The sequence below is a fragment of the Protopterus annectens genome, chromosome 5.part0 (genome assembly GCF_019279795.1).
Source record: "Protopterus annectens isolate FY-2018-M chromosome 5.part0, PAN1.0, whole genome shotgun sequence".
Lineage (NCBI taxonomy): Eukaryota > Metazoa > Chordata > Ceratodontiformes > Protopteridae > Protopterus > Protopterus annectens.
In genome coordinates this window covers 924,174,647-924,195,670 of record NC_056735.1, presented here as the reverse complement: position 1 = coordinate 924,195,670, position 21,024 = coordinate 924,174,647, and the positions used below count along the sequence as shown (strand labels likewise).

General features: G+C 36.3%; 1 protein-coding gene across 1 annotated transcript in view; it reads right to left on the bottom strand.

Annotated features, from left to right (window-relative positions):
- ARHGAP42 (Rho GTPase activating protein 42) overlaps window positions 1–21,024 on the bottom strand; it is a 1,340,395-nt gene that overhangs the window by 671,652 nt on the left and 647,719 nt on the right. The window contains exon 5 of the mRNA XM_044071941.1: window positions 17,336–17,437. Coding sequence (XP_043927876.1) covers window positions 17,336–17,437 — 102 coding nt within the window. The remainder of the gene's footprint in view (window positions 1–17,335; window positions 17,438–21,024) is intronic.

Here is a 21,024-nt window from a genome sequence, read left to right as displayed (position 1 = left end):
AAAAGTATTACTGGCTGAATACATTACCTGGGTCTCATCATTCCTTCCAGTTTTGAGCGTTACAGTATATGTATGAATAGAGTAAGAGAATTACCTTGCTTTATGCGAAGTGGAAGGTGGTTCCATAAATATTCTCTGTGATGGATACTTATTCCTCTGACATGTCCTGTTTATGATGCAAAACATATTTATATCTTTTGATTGTTTACACCACCACTGAAGTTCTGAATGTGTAATAGATTTCACAAGATAGGGACCGTTGATGTTCTACATAAAAGGTACAGGTTGTCTATTACTAACCTATATGACACCAAGAAGACAGACAAAGGTTTGAGATGGTCTGCATAGCTTTTATGACTAATGCTGTTAACTTTTTAAGTGAGAAAGCATCACGGTTGTTCTAGTTGTGACAAATGGTTGGACAAGCACAAACCGAAAAGGGTATTATATTCAAAAATTGGCCTAATGAGAGCCGAGAACAGTGGAATGATTAGAGCCCTGGATGTTACACCTACATATATAAGCTGTGTGATAAAAAAGTCTTCCTTGCAATAGTGGACACATTGTGATCAAAGGACAGTTTATTGCCAAAATAGGCAACCAGAGCCCTAACTATGGGATCAACTTTCAGGAGTGTGTTGTCAATGTGACAGTTACAAGGAAAATAATGCTTGCTGAAGGAAAGTATTATACATTTCTTGGGATTAATTCTAGTCCATGGTTGTGACACCAGCTATTTGCTTTGGAAAAACCCTCTTGAAGGATCTCAGTGTCCTCTGAGGAATTTATGATGACACCCGAGTTTAAGGTGAAATGCATACTTTGTCCCCAGTAAACCCCTTAGTAATTGTTTACTTATTATACTGTTAGGAGTACATTCCACTGTTAGTAATACATGTTCTGTCTTTAATTCTAACTGTAAACACCAGGGCACAGATTTTGTAGCTGTATTAACAATGGAATTGCCTTGGACTTCCTGTTGTGGGTGAAAACAGTAAATAACTGCATAAAGACATAGAATATTCTTGAGGACAATGGAGAAAATGTGAACTACAATACAAAGCTTAGCAGGCTTTATGCAATCATATGTTAGTCAGGATTGCTATTGCTACTTCGTACAGTCACCATCACAGCACTGCTGTGGCAGTATTTTTGCATTTCTGAGTTCACATTTTTTCAAACTACTTTACAGAGGTGTTGAAGAGGGCAAAGTGAAATTAGATGTTTATTAACTAAAATGCAAAGACCTTTTCAACCTTTCATGACATTTCTTCAGAACAGAGCCATAAAATAAAGCTTCAGTAAAAGAACTGATTGAAAAAAAAAGTTACACAATATAAAAGGGCCACTTTGTCAACTGCAATAAGAATTAGGCAGCAAAGTAGATACTAGGATGACTGTTAATGAGGAAGAAACATATATATAGATTAGTTCTCAACCTCTTAGCAAAAAAAAATCTGGACAAAGCCATAAATAATGGGGCGGGGGGGGGCAAACCTCAAAAATAGGGGCAACTTTTACATATTGGTCTTATAAACTTAGAAAGTTGCTAGAATGAAAGGTCTTGTGTTACCATGCATTTTCTGAATGATATAAAGTCTGAAACTCAGAACCCTCTGTGACGCTCCCACTCTGGGCCAGGAACCAGGGAGTCTGAATCCTCACCAGTGATACTGGACAGGGGCGTGCACTTGGAATACAAATTGATAAACTCAGTATTTCCAGGTGCAGACCTCTCTGCATCAACTACAATTTCCCTTAAAAGCACACAGGGAACACACTCATTCTGGGGTCTGGATATCTCTACCTGCCTCCCTCCAAGTCCCCAATAAGACTCTGCACTGGTACAGCTGTAGAGTTAGGTCCTCAGCCAAGTGTCCAAGCCAGGACCTCCAACACACTCTCTGTAAGCACAATTCTTGGTATACCTGCTCTAGGTAGCTGATACACACACATTGTGAGATTTGATTTTTAACATACACTGACCTGGGAAAGGCTGGCACAGATTAACCTGCTGTGTCCCCTTCTGCCCAGACTATAAGGTAGATATCACCTCCACCAGGCACTCCATAATCAGCTACTCTAAGGCCCTTAAAGGGTGTCCAATTATGCTGAGTAATATTAATATTAATACAAATGGTAGTAGTTAATCAAGACAGCTAGGCCTTCTGGAGCGGCCCACACACATTGTCACCAATTAAATATAAGCACTCTCAAATGTTAAATACTTTCTACAAGGACCAGCCACAATAAAAGTTTTAAATATATTTAATAATAAATAATAGAAGACCAAGAAAATGCTGAATATATATTTATCATAAACCACACAGTTCAAATCACTGGAAATATTGAAAATAACATTGATGGGCATACTTATACAAATCTCTAAACTAAGCTTCACTATATTCCTGGTTGAATCATTTGACAATTACTATTCCCTAATAACTTACTTAATAGAGCAAGGCACAATTAAATATGTGAGCAGTCTTTCTAGTCAGGCTCCCCAAAGCAGAATACTCAATACTCAGAGATTACTCCCTGTAAAATATAATATCCAAGATGGCTTGCAGAATGACCTCATCTGGTCACCTGACTTTAGGTTCTCACAGTATCCTCCTTTGAAGCTGAGACAGGAATTTACTATAGACGGCTAACATACACATCTAAATGTCCCTGGGGCTTCCTTTCTTTTACTGAGCTAATGAACAAAGGCTTCTACCAGACCCACCATCTTTGGTCCTATTCAGCACTGTGGTGTGCTATTTTAATGGTTTAACACCTCATTTCCATTTCCATTATTTTTCTAAAAGTAAGCTAGCTGGTTAACCTCTGCTGTCCCGCTATCCTCTATTAAAATATATACATTTAACTCGGTTACAATAACACATGTACATTTCTTTTCAATCCAGCAGGGTACACTGTTGATACATTTTAACACAAGCAAACCTCACACATTCATTTTCAGCAGAAGCATCTGTACAAATCAGTTTGATATACAAATGACATATAATTATTTACAAAATGCCAGCTAGCTGTGCTGGCACAAGTCATACATCCACTGCCCTACTTTTCCTGGCATGGCTGGCAGTACCTCGAATCATCACAGCCTGTCATTATTTTGTGACTTTGATCCTCACCGATTTGCCACAAAAATGTGGAAAATTATAGAGTTTATGGGGAACAGACCACAAAATATGAGGCCAAAATCTGGGCAGTTGAGATGTATAGAATGGAAGCCTAGAAGAACACAAATTTAATGCAGTAAGATTATAAAAGAATGATTAAAAAAATGTAGGTAAACTTTTACACTACTCATAAGAAGACAGTTCAGAACCATTTAGTTACATTTTTAGGCAATCTGGAATTTCTAAGGTTTAAAGGAGGAGGTTACATGGGACAATTAAGATCCATGGAAAAGTCTAAGAAATTAACACATACACACACACACACACACACACACACACACACACACACACACACACACACACACACACACACACACACACACACACACACACACACACACACACACACACACACACACAGAGAAAAGCACTGCCATTTGTAATACTAACTGCACTAATGAAATTGACTGCACTATCAATCTAGGTATCAATTCTATACCAGAAGCTCTGATTGTTTTAATTTATTCAACAGCTTAATTACATGCTCAAGTGCAATTATTTCAATGACTTCAGAAAAAAAAGAGATTGCCTGTATGACTACACAAAAAATTGAAATTGGTAGCATTATTAAGTTTTTTTTTCTGCAGAATACCAATGACACTTTTCAATAATGTGACTAATCAGAAAATTCTGACAATGAATATGTTGATAGGTTAAGATGTCTGTTGATCACAAAGTCTGAAACACAGTTCTTATTTTGGGGTCTAGTTTACAAAGTTTCTAAAACACTGATTGTAATGTATGTGCACATATATATATATTTATATGGCTCTACCTGAAAACGCCGACATCGCAGAACGCCGACAACGAGAACACCGACACCGCAAGATCGACAACGGAGAAGACCGACAGCTGAGAATCCCTACGATGAGAACACTGACATGTTAAGGTAAGTGTATGATAGGGATTGACGTTAGGATCAGGGTGTTAGGTTAAGGGGTGGGTTAAGTGAGTTAGGGTGCGGGTAAGGTAAGTGTGCGATAGTGATGGACTTGAGGGTTAGGGGCAGATTAAGTGAGTTAGGGTTAGGGTGCGGGTAAGGTATGTGTGCGATAGTGATGGACCTTAGGGTTAGGGTTTGGGTTAAGGTTAGTGCATAGATAGTTGTGTATGTAAGGTTTAGTGTAGGTTTGTAAGGTTTTTGGTGTGCTTGTGTTATGTGTGTGCTTTTTGGGAAAGATATTTGTTTTGTTGTTTGTCGGGATTTTGGTTTGTCGGGCATGTGAAGTTTCATGTTTTTGAATGGTTTTTTTTCGGTGTTTTCATGTCGGTTATTTTGTTGTCAGTGTTTTGGCGTGTCGGTGTTATCAGGTAGACACATATATATATATATATAGATATATATATAGATATATATATATATATATATATATATATATATATATATATATATACATATGCATCCTTCTATCCTGAGCTTCTTTTTCCCATTTTTACATACATGGTCAGAGTATCACTTCAGCAGTGACAGTCATCTAGATCCAAGGTTTATAGGGCTGGGTGGCTAGCCCTGCCACAACAGTTCTTCCAGATCACATACTCACATGTACACTCGCAGCTTTATGGCCAATTTAGAGCGTCTAATCCACCTATTACATGTCTTTATAATGTAGGAAGAAACTGGAGCTCTTGGAGGAAACCCACATGAACACAGGGAGGACATGCAGACTCCACACAGAAGACACCCCAGCACAGAATCAAACCGTGGGAATCTCTTGCTGTGAGATGACAGCACTATGCGCTGTGCCACTGTATATATATATATATATATATATATATATATATATATATATATATATATATATAGTATATTTTCTTTCATACTTCTAATCTACACATAGATATAGTGGTAGATGTGCACACATGCTTCAAATTCCCAAAGAAAAGGCATATATATATATATATATATATATATATATATATATATATATATATATATATATATATCAGTGCATGATAAAATCAGTGAACAGCATGTGGACACATAGTATTGTTATCATAGCCCAGGTGTACCTGGAGAAGAGTCATGCATAAGTGTTTTGCTGAATATGTCCCCTTCACATGCAGGTCACTGTACAACATGAAAATGCATCTGCTATTATCAACCTGCTACATTCCGTACAGATACTCAGGCAGTCATTCCTACCTCATCTCCAATATCCAGGACACCACCAGGATTAGCGGTCAGCAGAATATCCCCAGACACAGATGCTGGGAACTCTTACACCTCTATGAATCACTACTGTGTGGGTAGTCCACTTTCTGTTGTGGCCATGTCCCTGGAAATAAACTCATGCCTTGGTCTTAGCAAGCAACAGCATATCAGTTATCCTTCACCACACTATACTACAGTCCTATTTTGCTGCCTGCTGCATACATTTCCAGCACCATTTCCTGCCACACTTTGTCCTAGAATGCCTTGCTGGTTTTACCTCAAGGATACACATGCCATGTGTGCACAGGGTCTGCAGTAGCACCTCAAGACTGATGGGTGGTGAACTTTTTCTGCCATTGTCTCCCTTGTGGGCCCATAACAAGACATGCATACCTGTGGGTTACATGTCAGTAAGTGAATATACACATGACTGCACTTGGCTGACCCATATGTATGTGCAAAGCCCTGTCTCCCAAATGATTCTAATGTTACTTGTCTGTTTTGTGTTCTGACCATGCCCCCATTCCTGCACTGCCAACATAAAAATGGAACAGTATTGCTGGCTACTGTCCTACATCACTGTGTTTCTGAGCTGTAATGCTATGCACATTCTGTTTCTCCTCCCACCTTCTACATATATAGCCATGCCTTCAAATACATTGGTCAGTGTGTCCTCTGTCCCATGCCTTACTCTTGGTGCACATAGGCCACATTGTGCTCCCTACAGCTAGACATGGAACTGGCATGCCTTTGTGATATGTTTCCTACCATAGTATTATCCCTCTCCCTACAGCTGGGCATATAATTGTCATGCGTTTGACCTGTTTTACTTCACTGATATGTACTGGCTGGTCTCTTTTGCTGAAATCCAGCATGGCTGCTCAGTATAGTGAAGACATAACACTACCAGGCACCTTATCTTCTTCCAGTATACAAATAGCAAAGTCTAGTCTGTACTTAACTGACATCCTGGTTCCTGACTTTCCCCATCTTAATGCAGTCTCCACAACATGGCAACCAAGGTTAATATTATGCTAAAATGGACCTTGTAGCCTAGCTGTTAAGGCAGTGAAGGAATTTGGTCTAACTGCCTCTCAACGTCTACCATAAATGCATTTTATTATTATACCCAACTAGCACTAATCTGCAAATCATTGCTTGTGACAGTGCTAATGACACTTGCACATATCCACACTATGCTTAATGGAGCTAACTAAAAGCTTCACTGTGCAATGTATGCATATAGCCTCATGGCACCTACGTCTCTAATAATAACAGGTAACCTGTAACAGGTTCATCTCCCAGGCCCATGCTTACACTTATCAAGGGTATCAGAAGTCATCAGAGATTTGGGATGCATGGCTAGACTTAAAAAGGCCCTTGTGGTCATTAGCCTAGTAAACATCTATGAACCTCATGCACGCTACCTTACTTTCTTGTAGTGTTTACTTATTTATTTTCATTTTTTGACTGAAAAAGTCGGACTAGATATTCATCCCTTTTCAGAGGACGCCTGGGGAGAAAAGTTCCACAAGTTGCAGACAGATTTAGAGAAACAAAATATCAAAACAAGTACTTGTAGTAGCAGTAGTAATTATACACACATTTAGACAGCAGTGAGATCCAAAAAAACACTTTCTAAAGTAAGAGTTGATTAATTTAATGAAAATAGGGGTTACGCAGCTCTGAAAAGGACATTCATCAGTCAAGTTACAATTGGCTATGTCAGACGCTATACAACTTTCACTTCTGTCAAACACGTTATACAACCAATTTGTTTAAAGTTACTATTGCCACTGTGGAGAAATATCAAGCTCTTCAATTCTGACATGAAAAGAGAAGCACAAATGTTGGTACCTATACAGCATAAATGACACCATTATTGATGACAGACCAAATTATTAGGATATGGAAAAAATTAATAATAACCAGTTAAAGACTGATGGTCAGATAAATAAAATATACTAAGAAAGGCCACTTACCTAAAAGAATGAAATCATTATTAATTATATGTATTATTCTGCAGAGAGATGTGATATGTATTTTTAAGAGTTTGAAAAGTCCTGAAATAGGTTACTTGCTTGGAATAAATTTTGTAAATCATAACAAGTGCAACAGATACAACCAGAAAATTGTCACTAGTAAGGTTATGCTCACAATGTTAAGGAATAATTTCTTCCAGAATAGAGTGGGTAGCAGATAGAACCTATTTTGTTTGGAGTTAAAACAATCCAACAGTTTGGGATCTTTCAAAATTAAAATTGCTTTGTGGCTTGTGAAAATTTTTTGGGCCACAGAATGGGTGGATAGAGGCCAGCAATGATCTCTACTGAGGTCCATTTCTATTGCTTGAACCTTGAACCTTAAAATACAGAAACAAGTATTTGCAGAATGTACAGGTTTTGTACTTATTTGTTTATTTACCTGTTTTTGTAGTCAGATAGTAGTTCATATGCCAACAGCTCTTCACATTAGAACTGTTTATATTTATTGGGTGGAAAATGGGAATGGGGAGAGGTTTTAGTAGTCTAGATATTGATTGGTCAGTTCAGTTGATGGGCAAGTTATTTGGCAAACTGAGTTCTATTTATGAGGTGAACATAGCAGGCATACATTGTTATCAAGGAATAACATTTTATGGTTAGTTTAAAGTCACTGAGTGTATGACGTTTCATTACAGAAAGTATGTTATTCCAAAGTTTGGACATCTTGATCATTTGAGTATATTAGCCTGGCCCCTTCCCTGTAATTCCAAAAGTGACTGCTACCTGTAATGCTGCTGTCATAATGTACCATCTAAACTGTGGAATATGGGTGATTTGCTAGCCTTACATGGAAAAGCAGCTATGAAGTGTCTTGCTCTATGAAATTTTCAGTATACAGAATGCTTCTGAATATTGCCTGAAGTACACATACAGCACGATCTAAAGTGACAATATTAAGATAAACAATCACTTAATAAACATTTTCTGGTTTCATTACATTTTTTGCTAGATCTTTTTTACTTGAGTTTGACAATTTGTTTTAATAAAACACTCTTTTAATAAAAATTTTTTTTTTTTTTTAATTGTGTACTTTTTTAACAGAATAGCTACCCTTAAACATTATTCAAAACTAAACAACCAAAAAATCTTCTATTCCTATATAATGTCAACATTTTTATCTTACTTACATTAAGCTATGTTATGTCCTGTAAGAAGCATGTGTCAGTATTTTGGCATTTCAATCAATCTAAGTCTGTATTCCATATTACTGAACTTAATATTAACAGACAAGACACTTACTCGAATGCTTTAATGTTTAGGCTTATGCTTAAAATGTTTATCTTCCAGCTTTTTCTTTTGAGTAGATACTCTAACCCAGCTGAACTTTTTCTCCATTAGTCATACTCTTCTTCCTCTCTGTTTATAAAAAAATATCTACTCCATAATGAAGTTTCATTATTCCCCCCTCCATAGATATCATGACCTTCATCAGGTTCATTAGCGCAATCATTGTTCCTACAAACTGTATTATCAATTTCATACATATTATCATTATTTTGCACTGGTAGCACAATATCACAACTGCAAAACTTGTTTTTTTTCCAAATATTCATGACAAATATTCTAGAAATTTCCTGCCTTTTGTACACTTTGTACGTAACGCTACACAGTCTTTCCTTAAATGTCCATTTTCTTTGCTTAACATACTTTCTCTCAGAGTCCTTAACCTGACTTCCTGTATCTCTGCAGAAGTAATGACTATTCTGATGGTCCCAGTAAAAGACTGCTTCCCCTCAAACTGTGAATCATAACTAATTTGGCAAATTAACTATATGTTATTTTTCATTAAGAATTCTACAAAAGCTTTCCATGCTTAAGTCCTAAATCTCTCAGTTTATCAACACTATAATCCACATTATATAACTCTTTAAATATTTTTAAATATTTTTCAGTTATGTAGGTCAGCCTAAACTGAATAACACTTCTTCTTCTTTTGTTTGCTGTTTGCAGATAATTCAACAAATATTTTTCCATGTTGCTTCATTCTCCAATGTCAAAAAAAAAATGGCTCAGTGCTCTCTCCCTAACTGAATCAGTGTCTTTATCTGTAATGCTGAAATTCCCAAAGGTTGAAGCACAATAACCAAAATTCTTTAGAAAGACTGTTTCTAATATAATTAAAATTTAGCTCCTTCCTCCTACATTCCACTTTTTTGCTGGAATGTCTTACTGTCAAAGCTGTGCAGGAAGTACTTGTCCTTCCTTGTTCCTCTATGCAAAGCAATGCTGTCTGCTCATAGCTACAGTTAAATAATATCTTCACTTTCTCACATTGGTAACTGAAGCAGAGGAATTTCCTTCCCACAACTGGGCCAAATATCAGTTACTGCACGTAACTAAATTTTGCCTCTGGATACATTAGCATCTGCTGTGTATTGGAAAATCGCCAAGGTAATAACTCAGTTATTTTTATTCCAATTCTCATTCAGTTCTACAGCATTCATCAGAACCTTCATTAGTACCTTTCATGTCACTGTTAATGTTACCTTTAAAAATAGCTGTTGCTTTCTTCACCTCATCCATTTTAATTCCCTCTCTTCAGAGCTCAACAGCACCACCAAGGAAAGAGTAGGGGAATTACGCCATTGACCTAAGTTTCCCCCTAGTCGGCATAAATACTACCATATCTATCAACTTCAACTGTCCAGATTTTCGAAGAATGTCCTGATGTCCTGATTTTTACCTCACATTTTGATCTGTTCCTCATAAAATTTGTGATTTTCTGGCAAATCACTGAGGACTGAGGTTACTAAATAATGACATAATTTGAGTTTCAGAGTTTGTATGCTTCAGAAAATGCATGTTAACACAAATCCTGTTATTCTAGCAACTTTCTAAGTTCATAAGATCAATATTTAAAATCTGTCCCTATTTTTGAGCTTTTGTCCCCTCATTATTTTAGGCTTTGTCCAATTTTCATGCTGTATGAATTTGAGAGGTATGAATACCACCTTAGGCCACATCTGAAAATATACCATTCATAGACCTAATGGGAGTAACCTGGTCAAGAAAACAAATAAAGTGTATGTGTGTGTGTGTGCATGTGGAATTCAAGTTTATTCAATACCCCACAAGCTAAAATGATACACTACTTGGTTTAGCGGTTTCAAAATAAAGCAAACAACAGTACCTACATGACATTGTTCAGCCTATATAGCTGTACCAAGGTACAGACTGTCTTTTAATCCAGCGAAGAGTCCAAGGCTACAGGCCTCTCTCTGCCAATGTACCGTGGAAAGTGCAAGGCTGAAGGCCTCTCTCAGCCCCTATAGTAAGCTCCAAAAACAGGTGCTTCTTCAAGGTATAAGACACAATTTAAATTCCACAGGTTAGCCAAGCTCAGACTCCCTAATTCCATGCTTACAGGTCTTCCTTCAAATGAACCTCTATGTGAGGAACTAACATCTTAGTTTAGCCCACCAGGTTACCATTTATATTATACATAAGCAATTAATATTTGTGATCAGGCTAACTACTATGAGAATATTGCCATATTAATCACTGTAACATGCATGTGCAGACAGACTTTTTTGTAAACATCACATTACTGTATATAGATTCATGTCCATCAATCAACAACTCTTCCACCGAGTGCTGATCTACACCAAACATTTTCAAAATAACTTTCAATGAACCTCTGAGGTATGTTTTTTTGCAAGGGGGAGGGCACCCGCATTCCCCCGCACTTACATATATGTCCACTCTGAGGTCACACAACAGAGGAGATAAGAGGAAACACCACTGTCAGCAAACATTGTTTCAACCAAATTACTTTGCTTATCAGCACTCAATAAAAAAGACAGACTGAAATGTACATATAATGGTATGCACAGATGGTACATATAGTGGTATGCACAGATGGTACATATAAAGGCATGCACAGATGGTACATATAATGGTATGCACACATTTTACATATAATGGTTTGCATAGATGGTACATATAATAGCATGCACAGATGGTACATATAATGATATGCACAGATGGTATATGTAAAGGCATACACAGATGGAACATATAGTGGTATGCACATATGATACATATAACGGTATGCACAGATGGTATATTTAATGGCATGCACAGATTGCATATATGATGGCATGCACAGATGGTACATATAATGGCATGCACAGATGGTACATATAATGGTATGCACACATAATACATACAACGGCATCCACAGATGGTATATATAAAGGCATACACAGATGGTTCATATAGTGGTATGGACAGATGGTACATATAATGGTAAGCACAGATGGTACATATAATGGTTTGCACAGATAGTAGATATAATGGTTTGCACAGATGGTACATGTAATGGTTTGCACAGATGGTACATATAATGGTATGCACAGATGGTACATATAATGGCATGTACAGATGCCGCACACATCTTAGTCTTACTGGACACAATACAAAATGCGGGTGTAAACTCTTCTCAAATAACATTTCCATGTTACTTTATTTTATGCTAAAGGAAGCATCATAAAGTACCCATTCTGTTAAAGCTCCAACAAAAACACACAATCTCTTGTGTACGTTCCACCACAGTGTAAAGAAGATTCCCAAATTGTGGATTCCTTGCAGCAACATATCCAAATGTTTTTCAAAGTACTCTTTAGTGAATTGCTCCTCACCCAAGGCCTCTGTTCTATATACACATACTCCTATTTTACAAGAAGCAAACCTCTCTGACCAGCAGGGTCATGGTCTTCCTTCTTATACTCCACTTTAACAGAATAACTGGCTTCATTAATCAAATAATAATTCTGTTGGAACCATTCCTAATACAATACATAGTTATCTGCCTTACAAGAATAAAGCTATTTATATTGTGGTTTAAAGAAAAGCATTTAAAATATTTACAGCAATGCCTTTATTTACAGCACCATTATTCAAAATATTTAATGTCAGTTTCATGTGACTTTAACATACGCTTCAAGAAAGACTGCTGCTCTGTTTGATAACACATATAAAGCTACAAAGGACCAGTGACTTTTACTTTAAAACACAATTGCTGAGGAAAGCACTTTTTTCCTTCCAAATTTAAATGAGGCAAATTATATTAAATGTCTGTTAAGTATGAATGATTGAGATTTGATTAGTCCTAATTGATTGTGGATAGATTTGTACAAAGCCATGGTGGTACAGCGGTAGCACTGTTGCTTCACAGCAAGAGGTTCTCCTGTTCGATTCTCGGCTAGAGTGCCTTCTGTGTGGAGTCTGCATGTTCTCCCCATGGTCGAGTGGACTCCGAAAGACATGCATGAATGGGTGTGCCTTCGCTGAAGGTTGGGTGTCAGGCTGGCAACTCGGCACCATAAAAATCTACTGCCAATCATTACTGGACCGGAGTACCGCTGTGGTGACCCCTAACTGGGAAACGTCGAAAAGACAAACATATGAAAGTATTGTGTTTGCACTTGTGTTCTGAGGAAATCTGTTTTAGATAAATGATGAAAGCACTACAGCAGTTCACCGGGTGTAGTCCATTCTGGTCCAAAAATAGATGTATTTTTGATATACATACAATATCTGTTTATCAGCAGTTTTGTTGGTTTTACTGTTTGAATTTGCTTTTATTCTATGCATGGACTCTCCACGCTCTTCGTAAGTTAGCCTGGGTAGTCATCTCACTCTTCAAATTATTACTAAAGACTCTTGCCAGAACAGAATAATGGAGATTCTTCTACCACAGCTGTAGATTACAGAATGTACTCATTTATGTTAGCAGGTACATCTAAATCTAGTGAAAGTAATGCTAACAACTATGCTTCAGGGATATTATATGGGAAAATGAACCAGACAATACTACTGTATTTCAATCTTCCACATTATTCAATACCTCCATAAGCAATATCATTAGTGTAAAAACTCCAACAGTGAAACAGTCTATTTCTGTCATTTAGAAGAAGTTACAGAAATATAAGTCCTTGGCATGGGAGAGAGCCTTTTTGAAAGCGTTAAAGTCAAAAGAATTCCTGAAGGCTTGTACATGCTTAAACTAATCAGTGGTATTATTAAACAAAACCTCATTTATACAGACTTAATTCACCTAATTGATAAGGCAGGTTGTGAGTTCATGGAACTTATTATTAAACAACATGAAATCAAGACTGGTCAGCTTAAAAAATATGGCACTGGCAGTTTATGACACTCCATAAAAGATTATTTTCAACACCTTCGAAGGGTATGACACATTTACAAATATCCATAAATATGAGACAGAGATTCAAGCACATACAATATAAAGTATAATAGAGACTAGAAGCAGTGCAACAGCAAAAAGTCTATTCCATTCCAGAGAAATGACTGAGGAGCACTAGAAAATCCACCAATGTCTCAAAAGGAATGAGACTTTTGCACAAATTATCAGAAATGAGAAACCAAAGTGACAACACACATAGGAGATCTTGTCAAGCAGCTGAAAAACAAGAACTAAGAAGTTTTCAGTAAGATCTGAGTGATGATATTAGCCAATCTGAAAGCAAAAAAAGTTTTTTTATTCTAACCCATGTGAAGCAACCACAGAGAGGAGTATTGGCACATTTGCTGCTGGAATTGGTATCAATTGGAGAAGTGTTGACAAAATTAGTAATTTAGCCATCTTCAGCTAGTGCTGTTCAATAATTGCAGCTTCATCCATCTACAGAACTGAGTATGAATGTACACAACAATTATAGTTATTGGAGAGCCAAAGTTATGAAAAGCCTTCTCTTGCATGCAAATATCAACCGACTATTCAGAAAGTTAATATTATATTAGTAGAGAATTTTGTTACAATTATATCTTTAACGATACCGAACACACAATTTTAAAATGTGTTTTAACTTTTATACCAAAAAAAAATGAACAGATTTAGTCAGTACTACATGTAATTTTAAATGATATATTATAAAGTTAAATGAGGAATATTTTTTTCCAGATAAATTGTACATAAAGAAAGAAGAATATATTTAATCCAGTGTTAAATCCCTCTACATCAGAAAAAAACTTGCAAACAGGCATTCAGGTAGTTACTAAGAAATAAGTATAGAAAGAGAATTTAGCATTCAAATGAAGAAGAAATGTAGGCTTTGAATAAGTTAAACAGTGATTCTTAGCTGAGATATATAATGGCAGATAAAAGTGCTGGCATTGTGTTTATGGGTAGAAAAGACTGATTACAACTATTTTTTTTTTCACAAATTATATTGATAGTTATAACAAAGATAACAGATGTGTATAGATTTAGCTTTCCTATATAGATTTAGAACTGGTACACTTGTTGTATAAAAATATTGCAACCTTGGAGTTTTATGACTATTTTAATATTTGATTCTTTTTATATATGCTACACACCCACCATTCACATCAAGTATGGCTTCTAAATGCTCAAACACAGAATATATATATTAGGAGATATTTGAATGGAGTATTTCAAGATGTTGCAGTGAAAACTAGAAGTTATCCTCATGACACCTGGCATCTTTAGGGAACTAATTATGTGCAATCATTATATTCTTGCATACCCTTGGAAAATGGAACAGAAATATTAATTTGTTTATGTACGAATACTAAGGTTACTTATTCAAAAGTGGAACTTTCTGTACATTAGCTGAGATAATTTTAAGTACTATGTTTTCTATTTGCAAGTGAACTACACCAACAAATATGTGGAGTGGCTACAGGAGAAAATATGGCTCTATCTTATGCCAACGTGATAATCAATTATAGAGAGAAAAAATGTGTTTTCAAGAGTTGTTTTTGCATGATGTCATTTTACATAAATACTTTATTGACATATTTTGGAATAACATAGTCATCAGTGGGATTTTCATGATTTTGTTGCCTATACATATTCAATAAGCTTGTTTGTACCATATTAAAGAGAAACCTCTATGCACCACTTTGGGGAACTATCATTTTACCTACTGTATTGCTCCTTATCTTGAAAAAATCCCTACAGATACAACCTTCTTGACTAGAAATATATGTTTATTTCAAGATGAGTATTGTTGGCATCGTGAGGATTTCTTCATATCTAAGTGTTCTTTTGCATAACACAGAATTTATATAGGTACCAATTTGCAATTTCAGTTTTATAATTACATCTGAACACTCCAGCAATGGTAAGAGAGGAGTATGATTGGTGAAATCCTATGCCCTATTTAGCATGACAGGCCTGACTTGTAAAGCACAGGTATGTGGTGACAGATTAGGTAGATAGGTGAGTGAGTCAATCACTGGACCAACAGAAGTAGAATCTGGTGAAATTTTAAGCTGTATTTAACAAAATGAGCCTGACTGGCTACGCAAAGTGTGTGTGGGGATAAGTTAGTCAAGTGGGTGAGTGAGCCAACAGTCCGATTATTGTCAGTTTTATTCAGAATGAATCTTAGGATTGTTTGTTGTTGCACTGAATTTTACATACTTACTTAGCAATATTTTATACATTTAAGCTAACGTTGACATATTGCCAGGCATGTTCCATGCTAAGAAAAAACATGTTTTTTTTGTAAGAGACAAATCACCCTGTACCCCCCACACCCCATGCTAATTATATATACTGTCTCCGAGATTGCTCAATCCCCAGAAAAAGGGCATATTCCCCAATCTTGGGGACTGTTGATCTTGCACTTCTGCTGACCACAGTGTGTTGAAAATACAGAGGTTAATTTACAGCAAAATTAACATATGCTAGGGAACACATGTACAGATATTATTCAAAGTTTATCATGCATAGTTGTGCTTATTCAATGTATTATAATTGAGCCACATACATCTATTTGTTTTGATTGATTCTTAACCATTTAATTAGTTCAGTTATATTGAGTGTCCCTTTCATTAATCATGGGGTAGATGTTAGATTTGAGTAACGTAGCAGTGGATGTTGGGAAATGTCCTGCCATTGGCACTGTTTTGAAGTGTGGACTTATTATACGTAGAGGTTTGAGGGTATGTGGGTGCAGGGGTCTGCAGAGGTATAGATTGCTGTCATGACAACAGTGACAGTGACAGCATGACTGCATAACAGAATAATATGGAATTTTCCCTTTCCATAAACAGAGGAATCTCAGAGTAAGTATACTTAGACATGTAGGCGTGTGGGGGCATACCCCCTACAAAACATTCTTATTTGTCTTATTAATGTCCTGTTTGATTTACTGGGGTTATACTATTATTTTTAAATAAAGTATATAGCTGCAAAGAATTTGTCTAAATAGCTGCAAGAGCTGTCAAAAATTACTTAAGACTCACCGCCTTAGATCTGTAGCCAATGAGATACCAGTAGCCAAGCAGTAACACAAAACAACTGATGTTTTATCCAAACATAATATGAACATATGAGATGCATGTCCCTCTGTACTCAGTAGTACACTGTATCACCAGAAGGACAGAAGACTGAGGTGTATATGGGACAAAGTAACAGCACTGCTATCACCATTCATTTTACACAACATTCGTTCACTTTTCTGTAACCCAGTTAATCCAAAGTGAGGATGTGCAAACACAGCGTGATACACCTGATACTTAGTGGGTTGAAGGCATAGAAAAATCATCCTAAACGGGGTGCCAACACATCTCATGATGGAGACATACACTCATGCCTTCAAAAATCTTTATTTAACCAGCACCAGTAAAAGCAAGTCTATATGTACTGAATTGTGTAATTAAATTATTCTTTAAGGTGTGTAGTAGCAAAACTTCAAAATGAAATGTTAACTGCTATATGAACTGAAGTTTTATTGCAAAAGTGTTTCTCCAATCCTGTAATTGATATTACCACACAAAATGCCACACGTTTTACCACAAGACAATAGAATCATTATCTTACATAAAACAATGACATGCTTTGAATTTTGCAAAGTACAGTGCGTATGTGTCTAGTTGACCACAAAACAAGCCATTTCCCTTTTAGCAGAATTCAGTCATTTACAAAGATAACTATTAACTGCAATACTTACTTCCAGTAATTGCGATTCTTTTTTCTTTGAGGACAAGTTCAAGTGCTTCTCTAAGATTGTATAATATTTTTCACTTTCTTTGTCAAACTTCTTCTTTCCTTCCTATTGGGAAAAATATGATAAGATTTTTTAAAATTACTATAGACAGCAACGCTTGTCACACAAAAAAAAACAAAAAAATACTGCAAAGACTAAATTAACAAGCTGAATTTTAAACACTGTAGTCAGTGGCTCCATGCAGATTCTTAACTTAGTAAGCCATAAAAAGGGTTAATAAAAATGAAAACATATGATTTGCAATTAAAATCGAGAAAGAAAATGGGGCAAATTAGATGGGATAAGTGGTGCTTACAGTTACGAGTCACCTTTATGACACAAGACTATTATAACTTCACTTTCCTAACTTGCATTCTAACTTATAAAAAAACGTATAGAATTAAACAGAATTCTGTTCTGCAGGATGCAAAGTCCCTGCATCACCCTTTTTTAGCACAATCAGCTCAGGGGTTGCTGTATCTAGGAGAGTGAGAGAGTGATATCATTATTTGACAGCAATGTTTGTCAGAAATAAAACTGAGTTTATAGATCATAATTAAAATCAATCTCCTCCATCACATGTATGCCCTTTTAGGCAGTACTGGTTGATATCCCTTTTTTTTGTTAAACTCCATAATATAATTTATTCCCCTCCACAAAGGTGACCTAGCAACAGACCCAGGGAATTACAGACCCATAAGCCTGACCAGCCTCATCTGTAAGGCCATGGAATGTATCATTACTTGCCTCATAAATAAAGACATAGGTGACCTCCAAACCCTGGATCCTACCCAATTTGGCTTTGTGAAAGGCAGATCCTGCTTGTTAAATCTGGTGAATTTCTTTGAAAGTGCGACCAAGGCCATAGATGAGGGCAAATCTTTGCACATAGCATATCTCGACTTGGCAAAAGTTTTCGACACAATCCCACATTCGGGCATTAGCCATAAACTTAGCAAACTGAATGTAAACCCCTTCATTGTAAGATAGGTTGCCAACTGGCTCACAGACAGGACACACACTCTCAAAGTGGGTGACACCACATCAACCAGCAGACCTGTAACTAGTGGGATGCCACAGGGGTCAGTGCTGGGCCCTCTACTGTTTGGTATATACTTCTCAGAAGTTCAGTTCAAAACTAAAGGATTGTGGCTGACCAAGTTTGCAGACAACTGCAAACTAGGTGCAGCTGTTGAATCCCCAAATGATGTCAGTATACTCCAGCAGGGTCTCACACAAACCAACAACTGGTGTATTAATCACAGTCTCAGACTGAATGCAAAGAAAGAAGAGATCACAGGTTGACCGTGACCTTAACTTCGACCACCACATGTCCACCATTATAAGGAAAGCTTTCCACGTAGATCACTTGATTATTAAAGCCATCACCTCAAGAGCAAAAGAAGTTATAACACCTCTTATACTCAGTACTTATCTGGTCCATAATTGAGTATAATGCCCCTTTTGATATGTGCTGTACTAAGCACCTGCAGCAATTAGAAAGACCTCAGAGGTTTCTAACAAAGAAAATCAAAGGGCTCCAGCATGTGCCTTACACTGACCAACTAAATTCCCTGTCACTATACTCCATATCATATAGACTTCTTAGGGGAGACTTATGCCTGGCTTACACAGCAACCAAAGACCCAAACTTAATGAACTTACTGTAAATCAAATGTGTCCAATGCTACCCATTCCAGGGACTTAAATATGGCCTGTGACTTAAACAGGACATGCTGGAGGGACAGATTTATCTCCCAGCAACAGCCATGTCTTTGGAAGAGGCTACCAATTCATGTGAAACAGAGCACTTCTATGACACTATTCAAGAGGAACCTAGATGAGTGGATGGGGTACTGTAAATTCTTACTGGGCATAGTGCCCACAACCCTCCTGGACATGGGCAGTCATCACTAAATGCAGTCTTGGGTACTGACTAGTACGTCTATGGTATTACATTGGGTTGAAATGGCTAGGTTTAAAATTACCTCTAGTTCGATACCCTAGTAATCTCCTATGATCCTGTGATGTGGATATGAGCTTTATTTGCCATGTATATAAAAATACTACCAAAAGGAAGCGGTATTAGCTCTACTGCTGAATGTGGTAGTGACGAAGTGGAGGACAGCATATAATCTGACATGTACTTCACTTTTACAAGTCCTTCTCACAGTTTAATGACACAAACACAGTACTTCTTTGAGGCAGATCTATGGAATATTTTCCAAATACTATCTACAACAAATTACTAGTCATTGACACCATTTTACGGTAAATCCCAAAGTGTCATATTTGCTATTTAACAAAAATCCCAAGAAAACATAACATATACTTTCAAAAATGATATCTGTCTTTGATCTGCAGTCATAAGAGCTCATGATTCAGGTCAGGTTAAAAAGTAAAACTAGAATATATCCATTCTAAGTATTAATATTTGCACAAACATCAAAATTTAGAAAAAAATATGTGAAATCGTAGCAAACTGTTTCTCTGAAGATTTAATGGGTAAACCTGGTAGATTTCTTTAACAATAGGATGGGATGTTTGCCCAGGGATGCTAATACATATGGCATTTGTTTAGTTTGCCAGACAACAATGAAAAACTCTTACAGTGATGACTAATTATATGTGTCTTGACAGGCAGTACACCAAAAAAAATATATAAATATAAAAACAAAACGCTCAGACTTTGCTTTAAAGTATTGTACTTGTTTAGTGCCTATGCAAAAAGCCTACACATTACAAAAGGGTTTATGTGAATGTATGGCAGTCCTCATTCTAACAGTATGCTAATTCTCAAAGCTGCTTTTAAATAAGCTGATTGGTCTCCTATTGGATAACACTTTACAACTGGATATGACCGTCTTCTGTAAAATTTAGTAAGCCATTCACATTTCCACTTCTTAATGCACTATTTTTCCATGACAGCAAACTGAAATCCACTAATATCTCTACCAAGTTGTTCAAAAATTGTCCAAATTCTTCAGAAATAATATTAAAAATACTTGTCATTAGATTGTGAATATCGATTACTTCACCCAGTTATTGCACTATTTCTCTGTAGAAACATTCTTTCTTGTCAAAATAACAATACCAAAATGGTTTCACAGTCTTTGCTGTACAGAAAGTTATATGATTTTTCAAAACTTCTTCAAAACAGAAAAAAAATTAACAGCTTCTTAGAATATGTACTGGTGACTTTCAAAAACTATCTAACTTTTATGAGGTAATGGTATAACTACATCTCTGTCTTATCTGATATTCTGTTAAGTATATGGATCACTTTCAGAAGCCTCATTCTTTTACAATTAATTTTCTTATTGTAGTTCTCATGTTAATGTTGCAAGTGATTCTGCAAATGATTTTGCAAAAAATAAAAAAAAATAAAAATGATAGTGTACTATTTAATTTCTGTTTTTCTCTATAACTGCACCCACAAAATGATGACATGGTAGTTACTGGTCAATAATTTACATAAAACTGCAAAGCATTGGGGTTATGCACAACAAAAACTAGAAAGATTGTCACAAAAAATTCAACAAAGTAAACGAATGAACACTGATGGTCTAGTCCAAAAAGCTTAGGAAAATACGGACACCAAAATTAGCGCTTTCATTCACTTTATTTCTCGTGAACTTCTTCAGAAACAATTT